The 18,442-nt window shown below is 57.3% G+C and overlaps 1 protein-coding gene across 4 annotated transcripts in view; it reads right to left on the bottom strand.

Moving 5' to 3' along the window:
* Positions 1 to 517: 517 nt before the first annotated feature.
* Positions 518 to 18,442, bottom strand: part of ATP6V0A4 (ATPase H+ transporting V0 subunit a4) — a 71,770-nt gene continuing 53,845 nt past the window's right edge. For all 4 annotated transcript variants that reach the window (XM_051835637.2, XM_051835638.2, XM_070071446.1 and 1 more), the window contains 6 exons: positions 17,325 to 17,541; positions 10,943 to 11,044; positions 8,291 to 8,401; positions 5,253 to 5,370; positions 3,077 to 3,248; positions 518 to 935 (listed from right to left, as the gene is read on the bottom strand). In XM_051835637.2, coding sequence (XP_051691597.2) covers positions 842 to 935; positions 3,077 to 3,248; positions 5,253 to 5,370; positions 8,291 to 8,401; positions 10,943 to 11,044; positions 17,325 to 17,541 — 814 coding nt within the window. In that variant the 3' untranslated portion in view covers positions 518 to 841. The remainder of the gene's footprint in view (positions 936 to 3,076; positions 3,249 to 5,252; positions 5,371 to 8,290; positions 8,402 to 10,942; positions 11,045 to 17,324; positions 17,542 to 18,442) is intronic.

Below are 18,442 nucleotides of genomic sequence, written 5' to 3'. Positions count from 1 at the left end.
AGCTCTGGCCGTAGTGGCCATTTGGGGAGTGAACCAATGGACGGAAAACCTTTCTCTCTGTCTCTCCCTCTCACTGTCTGTGACTCTACCTCTCAAATAAATATTTTTTTTTTTAAAAAAAGGAGTTTGCCTGTCCAGGTGCACTAAGAAATGACTGTGGGACACCCAGACCCCGGCAGCAGGGCCAGACTGCCTGGCGGTCTCCTTCCTGGCTCCGCCTTCTCCAGTTACCGCAGGAACAAAGTCCAGGTGACGTCATGTTGGCACGCTGCATGGTACAGAATTCAGCGATGCGGGTGGCCCTCCCTCCAGGGAGTATCAGCTGCTCTCCTCAGCTGGCGTGAAAGTTCGTGAGAACATTCCCAAGCCCCAGACCCGGGGAGAAGCTGTTTGAGGAAGGGGAAATGAGAGAACAGTGCCAACACGATCCTTCTGTGGGATTGTTCAGCTTTGGCCCGTAATCGCCAATGCTAAATGGTGCGGAATAATTACAAATAAAGATATCGTCCAAACGCCATGAATGACTCAGGTATTTATTTTCTTGAACACATTACTTGGAATATGTGAGAAGACATCAGGTTAGCACTACGACTCACTTCACTACCACCTTATTGTTTGATCACCAAGACCCCACATGAAGTCAAGATGACTGGGCCAAGTAGCTCCTCTGTGACACGGCCGAGTGCAGTGAAATCCCGAGGCGTACGAGCAGGGCACACATCGCTTCACGGTCCGGGTCAGGCGGCAGCAGCAGTCCCAGGGGGCGCCTTGCACGGCTGACGTCAGAGACGAGGGGAACCCTCACCGGATGAGACCGCCGCCCGCGGGGCAGACCGGCAGCCTAATCTTCCACCGTCCCATCCAGGATGTGTTTAAAGGAGAAGGGAGAAAACTTGTAACCAGCCCCAGCATAGAACTTGTTCTGGAACTCCACCCTGGGGGTTGGGAGGGAGAGGAAGCGAAAGGGGGTTACAGCCACAGCAGGTAGAGGAACACTGGTCAGATCAGCCGGCCCAGAAAGCCTGCCAGGGAAGGCAGCCCAGGCCCATGGCCGCCACGGGACTCGTGGTGAGCGGTCTAAGCTTTTTCTCACGCCCTGCCCTGGCCCTGCCCGCCTCCCTCCCTGCAGCTCTGTGAATGTGGCCTCACCAACCGAAGCACAGCAACCCCTGCCCCATCCAATGAACCCCCCCAGCCCGGGTCAGCAGCAAAGACGCCCTCACTGTGTGGCATCTCTGACGTCAGCAGTGGCGTGGGGTGGGCGTGCTCCAGGCAAGGTTATTCGTGGTTTTCCATTCCTATCCTGATCCTCAGTTATGGGGCTTACACACGTGCAGAACAAACAGAACCTGGACCTATACATATTCTTAATGCTTACTTATTTGAAAGGCAGAGCAAGAGAGAGAGAGAGAGAGTTAGTTGTCTTCCATCCACTGGCTCACTCTCCAAATGCCTGCAAGAGCCAGGCCTGGTCCAGGCCAGAGCCGGCATGCCAGTACTCCATCTGGGTCTCCCATGTGAGTGGCAGAGACTCAGGTACCTGAGCCGTCGTCATCTGCCGTCTCCCCAGGAAGCTGCATTGGAAACGGAGGAGCTGGGACTGAAAGCAGGCACTCTGACATGGGACGCAGGCCCCCAAGTCGTCTGAACACAGCACCTGCTGCTGGTCTGTAATGTTATTACTTAGCAACCGTGGTATGTGTGACCATTCATGTTTTATGCTGTCCTAAATCCCATGGGAGGGAAAGGTGTCGTCATGGGGGTAGAGGACACTGTAGCTTCTCCCCCCACGGTGCAGAAAGTGTAAAACCTCTTCAGGAGGCGGCGGATTAAGTCATTGCCAGCAACACCTGTATCCCACATGAGGGCACTGGTTCGAGTCCTGGCTGCTCCGCTACCAATCCAGTTTCCTGCTATTGTTCCTGGGAAGGCAGCGGATGATGGTTCAAATGCTTGGACCCCTGTCACCCATGCGGGAGACCTGGATGGAGTTTACCTTTGGCCTGGCCCAGCCCTGGCTGTTGTGGATATTTGGGGAGTGAATCAGCAGAGGGAATATGCCTATTTCTATTTCAAATACATAACTCATTTTTTAAACATCTCTTTCTTATGAACAGCAGCTGTAAAGGGAAGGAGACGTCGGTGAAAGCTGAGGCCAGGCACGTCCAAAACACTCGGCTGAAATGGGACTTGAGAGCGCCGGAAGCCTAAAGCATTGTCTCCACGCCGATTAGCCTAGTGCTGCCAAGAGTCTCGGCCACATCTGTGAATGACGAGGGCGTCGTGCTCCCTCTTGTCACTTGGAAGCACTTGTGTGCTGCACTGGTGTGACGCCCACACGGGGGACAAGATCCCAGCCCCTGCACTTGCTCCGCAAGCCTACGACTTCGCTGCAGATCTGTCCCTGCCCAGTGTGCGGAGTGCCAGCAGCAATGACGAAGACTCCACGAGCGAGAAAGGCGGTGAATGAGAGCTAACAGCCCCGCCACACACTGCACTCACATGTATGAGAACAGTGCAGACAGCTCATGGAGAAGGGGATCAACTTATGCAGAAAAACTTGACATTCTTAAGCTTCCTTCATGATAGATTTCCGTGAACATTCTGAAATCTCCGTGTGCTTTGCATCAGTGTTACAACAACAGGGGTTCGCGCTGTGCTGTAGCAGGTTAAGCCACCACCTGCGATGCTAGCTAGCATCCTACATGGGCGCCAGCTTAAGTCCTGGCTGCTCTATTTCTGATCCAGCTCACTGCTAATGGCCTGGGAAAGCAGAGGAACATGGCCCAGGTGTTTGGTCCCCTGCCACCCACACCGGAGACCTGCCGGAAGCCCCTGGCTCCTGGCTTCGAGCTGGCCCAGCCCTGGCCGTTGTGGCCATCTTGAGAGTGAACCAGCACATGGAAGATCTGTCTCCCCTTCCCTCTCTAACTCTGCCTTTCATATAAATAAATAAAATCTTTAAAATAAATAAATACAAATAATATTAGGCCACCAGATGCCAAACTCAGGTTCCACACGGGTCAGCTAGCAGCACGCCCAGCCCCTGGGCCCTCCCCAGCACCGCTCTCCTTACCAGTGCAGCCTCAGGGCGTGCAGGAAAGCAGACAGGCCCTCCATGATGAGCAAGATGGCGACCGTCAGCACGGCGAAGACGGCGACAATGATGCAGACCCCGACGAGGCCCCCCCAGCCCCGCAGACAGAGGCCGGCGTGCATGACCATGGTCCAGAGCACTTCGGACAGTTCTGTGAGACGCAGGAGGGTGCTCTCAACTGCAGCCCGGCCACTTCCTGCTACTTCCTGTCTGCCCGCCCCGAGGAGGGACTGGGGAGCCTGTGCCCAGGGTGGGGGGACACAAGAGTGTCCACAGAGCTTTCTGCACTGGCCACTTCCTGCTACTTCTTGTCTGCCCCGAGGGGGGACTGGGGAGCCTGTGCCCGGGGTGGGGGAGGGCACAAGAGTGTCCACAGAGCTTTTTAGCACTGGCCACTTCCTGCTACTTCCTGTCTGCCCGCCCCGAGGGGGGACTGGGGAGCCTGTGCCCGGGGTGAGGGGGCACCAGAGCGTCCACAGAGCTTCCTGCACTGGCCACTTCCTGCTCCGTCCTGTCTGCCCACCCCGAGGGGGGACTGGGGGGCCTGTGCCCCTGCGGGGGGGAGTGACCAGAGCATCCACAGAGCTTTCTGCACTGGCCACTTCCTGCTCCGTCCTGTCTGCCTGCCCCGAGGGGGGACTGGGGAGCCTTTGCCCGGGGTGAGGGGGCACCAGAGCGTCCACAGAGCTTTCTGCACTGGCCACTTCCTGCTCTGTCCTGTCTGCCCACCCTGAGGGGGACTGGGGGGCCTGTGCCCCTGAGGGGGAGTGACCAGAGCGTCCACAGAGCTTTCTGCACTGGCCACTTCCTGCTCTGTCCTGTCTGCCTGCCCCGAGGGGGGGCCAGGGAGCCTGTGCCCCTGGGGGGGGGGTGACCAGAGCGTCCACAGAGCTTCCTGCACAGCCTGGCGTCCTCATCAACACAATAACGGACAAATATTCACCAGTGAAAGTGGGCCAACTGGCAGCTCTGGGCAGCAAAACCAACAAACCTATTTACATTCAGAAAAGCGAGACACAGAAGACTGCCGGTGACTTGTTATGAACTCAATGTTTGTGTCTCCTCAAAACTCACAGTTGAGGGGCTGGTGCTGTGGCACAGCAGGTTAATGCCCTGGCCTGGAGCGCCGGCATCCCATAGGAGCACTGGTTAGGGACCTGGCTGCCCCACTTCCGATCCAGCTCTCTGCTTTGGCCTGGGAAAGCAGAAGATGGTCCAGGTCCTTGGGCCCCTGCACCCACGTGGGAGACCCGGAAGAAGCTCCTGGCTCCTGGCTTCAGACTGAACCAGCTCTGGCTGTTGCAGCCATTGGAGGAGTGAACCAGCGGATGGAAGACTTCTCTCTCTCTCTGCCTCTCCTTCTCTCTGTGTAACTCTTTCAAATAAATTAATAAATCTTAAAAAAAAGAAAAAAAACCACCTCATAGTTGAAACCCTAACCAAAGTGATCATGTTTGGAGAAGGGGTCTTTGGGAGCTGATGGGGTTAGACCAGGTTATGAGGGGACTAATAATCTTCATCATGCCAGACACGGCTCCCTCTCCCTTTCTCTCTCCCCCTCCTCTCTCCTCCCCCCTCCCCTCGCCCTCCTCTCCATGCAGCAGGATATGTTCAGGGACCCCTCTCCCTTTCTCCCCCTCCCCCTCCCTCCTCCTCTCCCCCTCCCCCCCCACAGCAGGATGTACTGAGAAGTCAGCTGTCTTCAAGCTAGGAAGCGGGCCCTCTCCTCCTCTCCCTCCTCCTCTCCCTCCTCCTCTCCCTCCTCTCCCCCCTTCCTCCCCCCCACAACTGCAGGATGTACTGAGAAGGCGGCTGTCTTCAAGCTAGGAAGCGGGCCCTCACCAGAACCAGAACCCAAGCACCCTCATCTTAACTTCCAGCCTCCAAGCTGTGAGAAATTGAGTGGGACACCTGTGCTGTTCTGTTAGGGCAGCCCACGCTGGCAAAGACACGTTTCTACTCATCGAATTCCAATGCGTGCACAACTCCACTCCGTTGCTCAGGGACACATAAATGCGTGGTTAAACTCCACTAAAACAGCCACTCTCTGGCAAACAGACCACAGGCAACCTGGAGGATCCACCTGCACCTACGGGGACACTGCGTCTGCTTCCCAGGGCAGCTCTGACCGTGACCTCATGGGCTGCTCACTCACGTGCATGAGCCAAGCTGAGGGCCCAGAGCCGGAGGTAGGAGGCTGTGTTTGAAATGCACCCCAGACAGTACTCAATCGTGTGGATGGCTTGATGGACGAAGATGTCTCCAAAGCTGAACTGAAAGAGAGAATTGTAGAACTTACTTCCTCAAGTATTTTCTACGCGAAAGGCAATACGAATGGCACACAGATGAGTGAGCCGTGCACTCGGCTGGCGTTGCCACACCTGAGAGAGACCTGAGACGCACGGTGCAGGTGCACTTCCATTCCCCCGGAAATGAACAGTGCAAGGGGGAAGGCGGCGGGAGCAGAAGACAGCGCGCGGGTGGCCAAGCTTCTGGGGAGCCAAGCTGGGGCAGGTGAGGAGGAGCGACAGGCAGAGTCTGAGAACGCTGGGGTAGGGTGGGGACAAACCCTTTCGGAAGGTGGACTGGCAGCATAACGGGTTGGCACCGGCCTTGCCCTCAGGTAACTCATGGCCCTGTAGGGAGAAGGGGCAAACATGGCCGTCACGGCGCCACACGCGATAACCGAGTTGTGCGGTGCCAGTGTTGGGACAGGGAAGTCCCCTAGCCAGATGGGGCCAGGACTCTGGTGGGCTCTGAGGCTCTTAGCTAGAAGAACGGTGCTTCCAACAGCGGGCAGTGGAGGAGGTGGCCAGGGCTGACTCGTGGGTGGCAGTGGCCACGTGGGCAGTCACTGAGGTGGAACCGGGGCTCAAAAGGGAAGCCTGGCCTGGGACCTCCCCTGTGAGAGAGCACCTGCAAGGCCAAGGTCACAGAAAGAGAAGCTCTCCACCCAGAGACAGGAGGAAGAGAAGGGCTCGAGGAAGCTGGAGGAGGGTCAAGACGGGAAGACGCCAGGAGGAGACACTGGGAGGAACAGGGCCCGCAGCACCCACGCCCGGGTGTGGGGAGAAGACCAAAGCCAGTGCCTCTCCATCCAGCGTGAAAGCGGCTGAGGAACTCAAGGCCCGGGATGGCAGAGATGCCCTGGGAAGGTAGGGTCAAGGAAAGGAGGCGTGCGCAAGGGCTGTGCAGCTTTGTCCCGGCTCCTGGGAGGCAAACCTAACCGGGCAGCTCCCCAGTAAGGCGCCCTGGACCACACCTGGGAGCTGATGCTGGACGGGTGACCGTGGTAGGCAGCTGACCGCTTACATGGGGGCTGCCACACCACGAAGAGCACCCATGTGATTCTAGAGCTGGGACAGCTCCCTAGGGAAGGGAGGGCGCTGGAGACGGGGCAGCGGCTGCCCTCCACGGCTCTCGCCTGCCCATCGAGCTCTGGGCACAGGGGTGTGGTGAGCCTCCTGGGCTGGCCCTGCTCCATGCTGGAGGGTGAAGGGTGCCACATGCTGCCTCATGAGCCGCTGCCTGTGGCTAGTTCTTATCAAGGTCCCTTTGCCACAGAACAACAGCAGGCCGGCGCCGCGGCTCACTAGGCTAATCCTCTACCTTGCGGTGCCGGCACACCGGGTTCTAGTCCCGGTCGGGGCATCGGATTCTGTCCCAGTTGCCCCTCTTCCAGGCCAGCTCTTGCTGTGGCCCGGGAGTGCAGTGGAGGATGGCCCAAGTCCTTGGGCCCTACACCTCATGGGAGACCAGGAGAAGCACCTGCCTCCTGCCATCAGATCAGCGCAGTGCTCCAACCGCAGCGTGCCGGCCGCAGCGGCCATTGGAGGGTGAACCAACGGCAAAGGAAGACCTTTCTCTCTGTCTCTCTCTCTCACTGTCCACTCTGCCTGTCCAAAAAAAAAAAAAGAACAACAGCAATAAAACAAACAAAAGCACCTGTCATTGTAGGCACGGGCCTCTCCTGAGTTCTGCGAGTGGTGCCGCGTTATGAGCCTGCAGGACCTGAGGGACCCGGCATTCGGCAGCCGCTCTGCAGTGAGCGGCTGCTCTCGGGCATCTTGAGAGGCAGCGGGCAAGGCTGTGCCTCTGATGTTGAGTGCGGCGCACTTCTGGCCAGGAGCGGGGTGGGAGAGGGCTCGACAGGCTTGCAGGGTCAAGCCTACCTGGCCTCCAGATGGGAGACCCGGGACTGCGCCCAGGGAAAAGGGATTTAGGAAAAAAGACTGAAGCTGCCCAGACAGGGCGGCCACTTCATGGAAGCAGGGGCAGGCGCAGACTGCACAGACACGGGCTGAGGCACCCGGAGGATAAAGGGGGGCAGTGTCCTGGGCAGCTCGGACAGTGTGTGCAGTAGATTCTAGAGCATTCCAGAACCCCGGCAGGACTGTGGGTTATCTCTATACCTAGAGCCTTGCTGAGAAGATTCCACAGCTCTGTATTTCTCATGAATCCTAACTGATCACCATTACTTCAACTGCAAGCTTTGTTTAGTAATTCACACCAGAAATGGAGCCACGGAGAGCATCTCTGGCCCTCACGGGAACCCAGGCCTCCTTCCAGAATTAGAACAGAGCCGTGGCTAAAACCTCCAGCCTGGGATTCAGGATCGCGGGTGAGCCCAGCCTCACGTAGAAACTGCTGGCAGCCTACAGAGAGAGAATGCTCCTTGCTTCCCGGGGAGTGGCTGCCCTGGGACAGTCGGAGGCCGGGCGGGAGGAGAGGGCAAAACAGCCCGTGAGCTCACACTGACCAAGTCCAGAAGGCGGAAGAAGCCGCGGCAGGGTCAGGTTTGCTGATCCACGGCTGCCTCCACCCCAGGCTCACGCAGCGCTGATGGGGAGGTGCTGATAAACCTAGCCACCTCCCAGGGCTGCAGCCTGAGCCAAGGAGGCCACAGGGTCAGAAAGGGCCGAGGCCCACAGGTACAGCAGTACTTGAGCTAAAATAGGAGAATTCTCCCAGACTGGCGGTCACGAGCAGCTCTGACCCTCTTAGACACCGCCCCTTCCCTGGGACCTGCCCAGGAGTTGCAGGGCTGCGGCCGGCAGGAGCCTCCAGTTGCCCTCGCTATGGGCACGGCCCTTCTAATGGGTGGGGTCCACGCTCCATGACTGCTGAAGCCACACCCGTCTTCAGAACCAGTGCAAACTGGGAGCCTCTCTCGTGCACCCTAGTCCCACATACCTCCTCCTCGTGGTCATCCTGAGCGCCGTGGGCACCTGCAGAAGTCCTGTGCCCGGAGCCGCCACCTTCAGCGTCCTCTGTGGCATCTCCGTGGATGGCGGCCGAGTGCAGCTGTCAACGAGCAAGGACGTGAAGACAGCGTCACCACCCTTAGCATGACAACAATTCCATGCAAAATAGAGGCTCTTGATTTAAATTAGGATCCAATTATTGAAATGTGAGTTCTGCGCCAGACTCTGGTCTAAACTCTGCATTACCTCCCGAGTCTCCAGACCATTTCATGTCAACACAGTCCTCACCCCGTCTGACAGAGCAGCAAACCGCAGTGCAGAAAGGTTCACAGATTCACCGAGACCGTGCAACTGCTAAGGCCAGTGAGCGGCGGAGTTGGGATTCACGCCCCAGCAGTCTGATTCCACCGTGTGTGCCTCTCCCCGCAAGACCCCAGCATGTGCCAAATTACACACAGTCTATTTTTTTTTTTCAGATTTATTTATTTGAAGGCAGATTATAGACACAGGGACCTTCCATCTGCTGGCTCGCTCCCCAAATGGCCACAACAGCTGGGGCTGTGCCATGCCAAAGCCAGGAGCCCGGAGCGTCATACGGGTCTCCCATATGGGTGGCAGGGGTTCAAGGACTTAGGCCGTCCTTGGCTGCTTTTCCAGGCCATTAGCAGGGAGCCGGATCGAAGTGGTGCAGCTGGGACTCAAATCAGTGCCCATATGGGATGCTGGCGCTGCAGGCAGTGGCTTAACCTGAGATGTCACAGTGCCAGCCCCCTAACCACAGTCTTTACAGGGTGTCAACGAATGCACAAAGCACCTTCTTACCACTGAAAGCAACACATACTGTCACAAATTGTGGCCTCACAACACAGCCTTGTACCCAAACGGCCAGATTTCCATGGGCAGAACTAACAGAGTGAACACTGACTTTTTCAACACAAATATTCTTTTGTTGTTTAAGTCACTTTGTTAAAAGCAGCTTAGAGAGGCCAGTGTGGTGGCACAATGGGTTAAGCCACCATCTGCAATGCTGGCGTCTCCTATCAGAGTGCCAGTTCCAGTCCTGGCTGCTCCCATTTCAGATCCAGCTCGCTGCTAACGTGCCTGGGAAGGCAGCAGCAGATGGTCAAGCGCTTCAGCCCCTGCCACCCCTGTGGGAGACTGCACGGAGTCCTTGGCTCTTGGCTTCAGCCTGGCGCAGCCCCTGGCTGTCTGTGGCCATCTGGGGAGTGAAACAGCAGAGGGAAGATCTCTCTCTCTCTCGGCCTCTCCCTCTCTCTGTCACTCTGCTTTTCAAATCAGCGAAACACATAAGAAAATGTCTCAGGGGTGGCATCCAAGTCTAAACACGAAGGTTATTTGTGCTTCCTCGCCACCTATACTCAAGCCCTAAAGGTAACTTCATACAATGCTTTCCGCATGCCTGTGTGCGGAGTGTGATCTGTCACATGAGGTCAGAGGTAGAATTTTCTACTTGTGGCACTGTGTGGGTGTTAAGAAAGTCTTGGATTTTGGAGCTGTTTGGATTTCAGGTTTGGGTGTTCAACCTGTTTTGGTTTCAAGTCACTGTGAAGTGTTACACACCACATTCAAGGCTTCTCCTAGAATCACTTCAAGACACAAGTGTCATAAATTCGGTATTCAAATGTCTTTACCTTTCTTTCTTTAATGAGTTTGCACCCAATATTTGCAGGGCTCTGAGAAGGGTAAAAATGGAAGTCGTATGCAACTACTAGAAATTTCAAATTATAAACCAAACTGGCAAACGCCCAAATGTAAAAAGTTCTAGCCCCCTAGTTTGATGCACACACCCTCCCGGGAACTCGCAGGGCCAGCGCCGACTCTGAACTTGAACTCGGCCTGCAGGCTCTTAGGAGCTGGCCCAAAGCCTTTCATCATCTCCATCTCCCGTGAGTAATCCAACAGCAGCTAAGGATCCTTGGCAGTCCCTTCCTCTTCATCCAATCCCACCTAAATGACGCTCCAGGTCAATAACCAGCAAAGACTTCAGAACAGGAACGAGCGCTCTGACGGCATCCAGAGCCACTGACAGCACCTGACCCGGACCTGGGACCGCAGACGCCCCTTGTGTGCCGTTTCCAGACCCTGGCGCCCCCTGCAGGGCGTCAATGCTCCCACGCCCGACCTGACCACTCAGCAAATTCGGACCGAAGGAGGGAGTGGGCGCTACTGGTACTTGGCATCTGGAACCAAATCAGAAACCAACAAGAATTGCCTCCTTTGCATCTGGTTCTGTGACAATGTGCAACGTGACGTGTAAAGTCTCACAGCATTAGAACGGGAAGGAAAAGCAGCTTTTACTGTACTTTAAAACCACGAGGATAGTAAAACACTCCAGCGTGCAGCAGTGAAGCCAGCACATTGAGAGCCTCGTAGACTGCTCGCTGCCAGCAGGCAGCACAAAGTTCGAGAGACGTCGGACGCACTGCGTGCACAGAAACCAGCAGGTTGTCCTGGACATAAGGGGCCCCGGTCCAACTCACCAGAAGGACGCAGCCTCGGGGCAGGGCAGCTCCCTGACATCTCCACCATGGCCCTTCAGGCCCTGGCACCCAGGGACCTCGCCACACCCTGACCTGCGCTTCCCTGCCCGTCCGCGAGACGTGAAAGGCGTGCCCCTTACCTGGGACTTGCGGTGCTTGGCTCTGAGGACAAACGGCTTAATCAGAAGCATCCATGGCACGGAAATCAAAGCCATAACCACAAAGAAGCTCTGGACTTCTTGCTGCAAGACCAAAACAGTGAGATCCTATCACCTTCACGGAGACACACGGCACACTTGAAGACCAAAATGGTAAATACCCGTGGGTCCTCCCCAGCACTGCGAGACGCCCTCACTCCGCGGAGCCCCTCACCCACAACCGGCCTGTGGAACAAGAAGGACTCGTGAGACACACGATACTCTATTTTTTAAAGATTTATTTATGTATTTGAAAAGCAGAGTTACAGAGAGGCAGAGGCAGAGGCAAGAGACAGAGAGAGGTCTTCCATCTGCTGGTTCACTCCCCAAGTGGCCGCAACAGCCAGAGCTGTGCCGATCCGAAGCCAGGAATCAGGAGCTTCTTCCAGGTCTCTCTTGTGGGTGCAGGAGCCCAGGGACTTGGACCATTTTCCACTGCATCCCCAGGTGCATTAGCTGAGAGCTGTATCTGAGGTGGAGCAGCTGGGACTCAAACCAGCGCCTGTAGGGGAAGCCAGCATTGCAGGTGGCAGCTTTACCCCCAACACCCCAGCGCTGGCCCCAGTGCCTTGACTACTATTCCCTTGTCCCTTTAACCCTATCCTACAGGAGTGGGCCTCCCACGGTTGTGGATGCAAACCAGCAGGTCCCAGGACGCCACTGCTTACTCCCTGGTCAGCAAAAGCCAGTCACTGCTCATTCCCAGCTCTAGGTCATTCTCTGAGCTCTCTGGTTTTCTGCTCCTTGTATTCGCCACCCGCCTTTCATGCACTCTGTGTGGGTGAGGTGCCTGGGAGGTCCACCTTGAATGCTCTCCGTGGTCTGTCACGGCGCCTGGCAGCACGAGGCTTCCTCTCGCATGCGTGAGCCCCACGTCTTTGTTAGCACACGGCTCAGCGACCAGACCTGAGCAGTCACTCGGCTGCCTCTGTCCTCAGACCCTGAGAGCCTCAGAGGGCTCGCTGGAGCTACAGAAGGGAGCTGACCGGGGCGCTGCAGGGAGAAGGCACCTGTTTCTTCAGCTGTTCTGCCCATGTTCCCAGGAAATGCCTAGAGACGGTTTACTACCGCAGTGTCTAGAGATTCAGCCTGGTCACAGTGGCAACACTTTATCGGCACCATCTTCTACGCTTGTTCCACTTTAAAATGCTCAGCCCAGGGCGGGGCAGAAAGCACAGAGCCACGCTCCCATTCCCTGCACAGGAGGCTTCCACGATGCTGTGTGGGGTTCTAGATGCCTTTCCCAGATGATGTACAATGGAAACAGCAGTGTGTGTGTACACGCACACACACACAGAGTCGGCAAGGTTTGTGGAAATCACGGACGATGAAGCTATGCATAGCTTTCCAAGATTTTTGCACTGAAATAAACTGATCTCTCAACTCCATTTTTCCACCAACTTTTTGAAGTACCCTGTGCACACACACAGGACACGCTGCTCTTTCCTTGACATTCAGACAGCCAGGCGACGCTGGGAAGAGACGCTTAACTTGCCTTGTCTCCTCCAGCTGCACGACCCCAGCATGAGGTCATGGAAACTCTCAACTTTGCAAGATAATTAATCTTCCCACGAGGGCGTGGGGAAACCTGCCAGCTCCAGATCACGTGTTTGAGCAAAGCTGGAGAAGTCACGTGCTGCGTCACGCTCGGTGCATCTTCCAGACGAAGTGAGGGCTCTCATCTGTGAAGGCAGCACAGGGAGACACTGGAGACCCCGAGCCGTCTGTCTGCAGGAGGCACTGGAGACCCCGAGCCATCTGTCTCTAGGAGGCACTGGAGACCCCGAGCCATCTGTCTCCAGGAGGCACCCCGAGCCGTCTGTCTGCAGGAGGCACTGGAGACCCCGAGCCGTCTGTCTCTAGGAGGCACTGGAGACCCCGAGCCATCTGTCTCCAGGAGGCACCCCGAGCCGTCTGTCTCTAGGAGGCACTGGAGACCCCGAGCCGTCTGTCTGCAGGAGGCACCCCGAGCCGTCTGTCTCCAGGAGGCACCCCGAGCCGTCTGTCTCCAGGAGGCACTGGAGACCCCGAGCCGTCTGTCTCCAGGAGGCACCCCGAGCCGTCTGTCTCCAGCAAGCACTGGAGACCCCGAGCCGTCTGTCTCCAGGAGGCACTGGAGACCCCGAGCCGTCTGTCTCCAGGAGGCACCCCGAGCCGTCTGTCTGCAGGAGGCACCCCGAGACGTCTGTCTCCAGGAGGCACTGGAGACCCCGAGCCGTCTGTCTCCAGGAGGCACTGGAGACCCCGAGCCGTCTGTCTCTAGGAGGCACTGGAGACCCCGAGCCGTCTGTCTCCAGGAGGCACCCTGAGCCGTCTGTCTCCAGGAGGCACTGGAGACCCCGAGCCGTCTGTCTCCAGGAGGCACCCCGAGCCGTCTGTCTCCAGGAGGCACTGGAGACCCCGAGCCGTCTGTCTCCAGGAGGCACTGGAGACCCCGAGCCGTCTGTCTCTAGGAGGCACTGGAGACCCCGAGCCGTCTGTCTCCAGGAGGCACCCTGAGCCGTCTGTCTCCAGGAGGCACTGGAGACCCCGAGCCGTCTGTCTCTAGGAGGCACTGGAGACCCCAAGCCGTCTGTCTCCAGGAGGCACTGGAGACCCCGAGCCGTCTGTCTGCAGGAGGCACTGGAGACCCCGAGCCGTCTGTCTCCAGGAGGCACTGGAGACCCCGAGCCGTCTGTCTCTAGGAGGCACTGGAGACCCCGAGCCGTCTGTCTCCAGGAGGCACCCCGAGCCGTCTGTCTGCAGGAGGCACTGGAGACCCCGAGCCGTCTGTCTCTAGGAGGCACTGGAGACCCCGAGCCGTCTGTCTCCAGGAGGCACCCTGAGCCGTCTGTCTCCAGGAGGCACTGGAGACCCCGAGCCGTCTGTCTCCAGGAGGCACCCCGAGCCGTCTGTCTGCAGGAGGCACCCCGAGCCGTCTGTCTCCAGGAGGCACTGGAGACCCCGAGCCGTCTGTCTCTAGGAGGCACTGGAGACCCCGAGCCGTCTGTCTCCAGGAGGCACCCTGAGCCGTCTGTCTCCAGGAGGCACTGGAGACCCCGAGCCGTCTGTCTCTAGGAGGCACTGGAGACCCCAAGCCGTCTGTCTCCAGGAGGCACTGGAGACCCCGAGCCGTCTGTCTGCAGGAGGCACCCTGAGCCGTCTGTCTCCAGGAGGCACTGGAGACCCCGAGCCGTCTGTCTCTAGGAGGCACTGGAGACCCCGAGCCGTCTGTCTCTAGGAGGCACTGGAGACCCCGAGCCGTCTGTCTCCAGGAGGCACCCCGAGCCGTCTGTCTGCAGGAGGCACTGGAGACCCCGAGCCGTCTGTCTCCAGGAGGCACTGGAGACCCCGAGCCGTCTGTCTCTAGGAGGCACTGGAGACCCCGAGCCGTCTGTCTCCAGGAGGCACCCCGAGCCGTCTGTCTGCAGGAGGCACTGGAGACCCCGAGCCGTCTGTCTCTAGGAGGCACTGGAGACCCCGAGCCGTCTGTCTCCAGGAGGCACCCTGAGCCGTCTGTCTCCAGGAGGCACTGGAGACCCCGAGCCGTCTGTCTCCAGGAGGCACCCCGAGCCGTCTGTCTGCAGGAGGCACCCCGAGCCGTCTGTCTCCAGGAGGCACTGGAGACCCCGAGCCGTCTGTCTCTAGGAGGCACTGGAGACCCCGAGCCGTCTGTCTCCAGGAGGCACCCTGAGCCGTCTGTCTCCAGGAGGCACTGGAGACCCCGAGCCGTCTGTCTCTAGGAGGCACTGGAGACCCCAAGCCGTCTGTCTCCAGGAGGCACTGGAGACCCCGAGCCGTCTGTCTGCAGGAGGCACCCTGAGCCGTCTGTCTCCAGGAGGCACTGGAGACCCCGAGCCGTCTGTCTCTAGGAGGCACTGGAGACCCCGAGCCGTCTGTCTCTAGGAGGCACTGGAGACCCCGAGCCGTCTGTCTCCAGGAGGCACCCCGAGCCGTCTGTCTGCAGGAGGCACTGGAGACCCCGAGCCGTCTGTCTCTAGGAGGCACTGGAGACCCCGAGCCGTCTGTCTCCAGGAGGCACCCCGAGCCGTCTGTCTCCAGGAGGCACTGGAGACCCCGAGCCATCTGTCTCCAGGAGGCACCCTGAGCCGTCTGTCTCTAGGAGGCACTGGAGACCCCGAGCCGTCTGTCTCCAGGAGGCACCCCGAGCCGTCTGTCTGCAGGAGGCACTGGAGACCCCGAGCCGTCTGTCTCTAGGAGGCACTGGAGACCCCGAGCCGTCTGTCTCCAGGAGGCACCCTGAGCCGTCTGTCTCCAGGAGGCACTGGAGACCCCGAGCCATCTGTCTCCAGGAGGCACCCCGAGCCGTCTCTCCAGGAGGCACCCCGAGCCGTCTCTCCAGGAGGCACCCCGAGCCGTCTGTCTGCAGGAGGCACTGGAGACCCCGAGCCGTCTGTCTCCAGGAGGCTTGTTTGGGAAATGCCATCAAGCTTGCAGCTGGAGCCTCGCTCTGACTAAGGAGTCTTGAGAACACGCCCATGTCAGGCCAGCACACGGACGGCTCCCGGCTACCACTTACGTACAGGAGGAGGGGCCACAAGGGAGGGGTACTGCGGTGCAGCGGGTTAACCACCGCTTGGCACAGCTGCACTCCGTGCTGGAGGGCCTGCTCCGGTCCCGCTGGCCACGCTTCCCATCCAGCTTCCTGTTAATGCACCGGGGAGACAACCGACGGTGGCCCAAGTCATTAGGCCCCTGCTTGCATGGGGGGTAACCAGACAGACCTCCTGACTCCTGGCTCCAGCCTGGCCCAGCCCTAGCTGTTGTGAGCATTCGGGGACTGAACCAACGGATAGAAGACCTCTTTTTGTTACTCTGCCTTTCAAGGAGATGCAAGTAAAGAAATAATTATATTTTGTAAATGTTTATTTTTTTTGAAAGGCAGAGTGACAGAGGAGGAGAGACAGAGATCTTCCATCGCTGGGTCACTCTCCACATGGCTGCAATGGCGAGGGTTGGGCCAGGCTGAAGCCAGGAGCCCAGAACTCCACGCTCCCGCTTGGGGGCAGCAGCCCAAGCAGCTGGGCCATCTTCCACTGCCTTCTCAGGCACGTTAGCGGGAGCTGGGTGAGAAGCAGGGAACCAGGACTCGAACAGCATTCCAGTGTGGGATGCCGGCATCTCAGGCAGCAGCTTAACCTGCCGTGTTACAGCAACACTGGCCCGGAGAAATACACCGTTTCTTAAAAGCAATGTAGGTTTATGTAAACAAAACGTGCCACAACAGTCAGATGAGATACCACAAAAGAGCTTTCAGAAGTATATTTCTTCTTGGATTACTGCCCAAAGTGATTCCCTGCACAAACCTTGTCACAAGGCTTTTTCCCTTTTATCTATGTTTCTCTAGGCAAACAGCACAACCAAAAATGAAGTCACGGTGTGTGTGGTCCTGGAAGCAGCACTTCCTTTAGGACACCCATCAGGAGCAGCCACCGGCACTGCAAAACCAGCCACCTGGCTGTAGTGAAAACCTCCCTTAAAAGTATCACCCGGCTAAGCATCGGCAGGAGCCGGGGGAGGAGCTACTCCCTGTTATCAAAGAATGACTCCCTGTTGTTTTTATACCCAGCCCCAATGGCATATTTCTACTTGTTACAAATAAAATATTAAGCTAACAAGAGACTGAACTGTCCAACTATTGGCACAGTGTACAGAAGAAGAGCAGAGAGTAGAAACCATCACACCTACAGCTGGCCTTGGAAATGCACAGGACTGCCATGTGGCCGCCCAGAAACCTACTGCCCGTGTGAGCAGAGGACCTCCCTTCTTGATTCTATTTTAATCTTTACTGTAAACATTACAGTTTATTTTTGAGTAAAAGATTACATTTCAAGGTGCTGTTTGGAGTATCTGATGGTCTCAAACCAATCTGAGGGATTGACTTTATTCCTGCTTCACACCCAGTTTCAACATCTCAGCCAAACCCCTCTCAAATGTGGCATCAACAGGAATGGCTGGAGACGCACGATAGCCCTTGGGACTGTGCATTCAGTAAGAGCCTGTTGGGTGCACAGAACTTCACACTTCCACAGCTGCTGAAATGCCCCAGTCCTGCAGATACCACACACCTGAGAAAGTCACAGAAAATGCAATTTAAAAAATAAGTGTACTTCATGTAAAACAAGAAAAATCCATGCATTCCTTTTCATACTATGCATTATCTGTGAACTTGGAAGACGCCTCGCATGCGTGGATTTCAATGTTTTAGCAGTAAAACAAACCTAGGTTTTCATTCCATCCCCCGCGAGGACCCTCCCGCGGCTCCTCTCTGCCACCTGCGGAGGATGCGAGGGTTGGGAGCGCGCGACCTGCCCGGCCGCGGTACCTGATGTCTGTAGAGAGGCACGTTGGAAGGGCGGCTGTACTCAAACAGGAACATGTTGATGAAGTGGATGAGGATGCTGGGCGCGTGCTGGGACGTGTGCACATCAAACTGGCACCACTTGAAAACGACCATGAAAACCAGGTACCCGAACAGGCACAGGAGAAAAATCATCTCAGGGATGAACTGCAGAACAATGTTGACCGTGTTTCTGAAGTATCTGGGGCGGAAACGCACAGGACAACACGTGGAGGGGCGTTAGTACTCCGTATCCTCCCCAAAGCACAAAATGAGCTTTTTTTTTAAGATTTAATTTTTTATTTGAAGGCAGAGTTACAGAGAGGCAGAGGCAGAGAGAGACAGGTCTTGCATCCACTGGTTCACTCCCCAGTTGACTGCAACAGCCAGAGCTGTGCCGATCTGAAGCCAGGAGCCAGGAGCTTCTTCCCAGTCTCCCATGCTGGTGCAGGGGCCCAAGGACTTGGGTCATCTTCTACTGCTATCCCAGACCATAGCAGGGAGCTGGATCAGAAGTGGAGCAGCCAGGCCTAGAACCGGCGTCCATATGGGATGCCGGCACTACAGGCAGCGGCTTTACCCACTGCACGACAGTGCCAGCCCCACAAAATGAGCTTTTTAAAGAAACAGCAACAACACTGCTGTCAAACAGAATCCCAGGAGGATGGAAACACCAGCAAGTGCTTTTCTACAAAGCGTTCAGGGACTCCCACAGCCGGCCCAGCCTCAGGTGCACACCCACAGCCAGGAATGCAGGCAGAGACACAGGGCTGGGGTGAGGGCCTTCGGAAGCTTTCCTGCTAGGAATGCTCTAGGACAGGGCTCAGCACAGCACGGCCCACGATGAAATCGAGCCCATTGTTTGTTCCTGAGCAGCCGAAGCTACAAACAGCCTTTGTGGGCGGGAGCTGTGGTGCAGCCGGTTCACTTGCGTCTGATTTAGCGTCCGCATCAGAGCTCCGGTTCAAGTCCCGCCTACCGCGCTTCCACGCCAGCTTCCTGCCAATGCGCCGGGAAAGGCAGAAGACAGTGCAAGTACGTGGGAGGCCCAGATAGAGTTCCTGGCTCCTGGCTGTTGTGGCCATATGAGGAGTGAGCCAACC

The sequence above is a fragment of the Oryctolagus cuniculus genome, chromosome 3, assembly GCF_964237555.1.
Source record: "Oryctolagus cuniculus chromosome 3, mOryCun1.1, whole genome shotgun sequence".
NCBI classification, from domain to species: domain Eukaryota; kingdom Metazoa; phylum Chordata; class Mammalia; order Lagomorpha; family Leporidae; genus Oryctolagus; species Oryctolagus cuniculus.
This window is presented reverse-complemented; position numbering and strand designations above follow the sequence as displayed.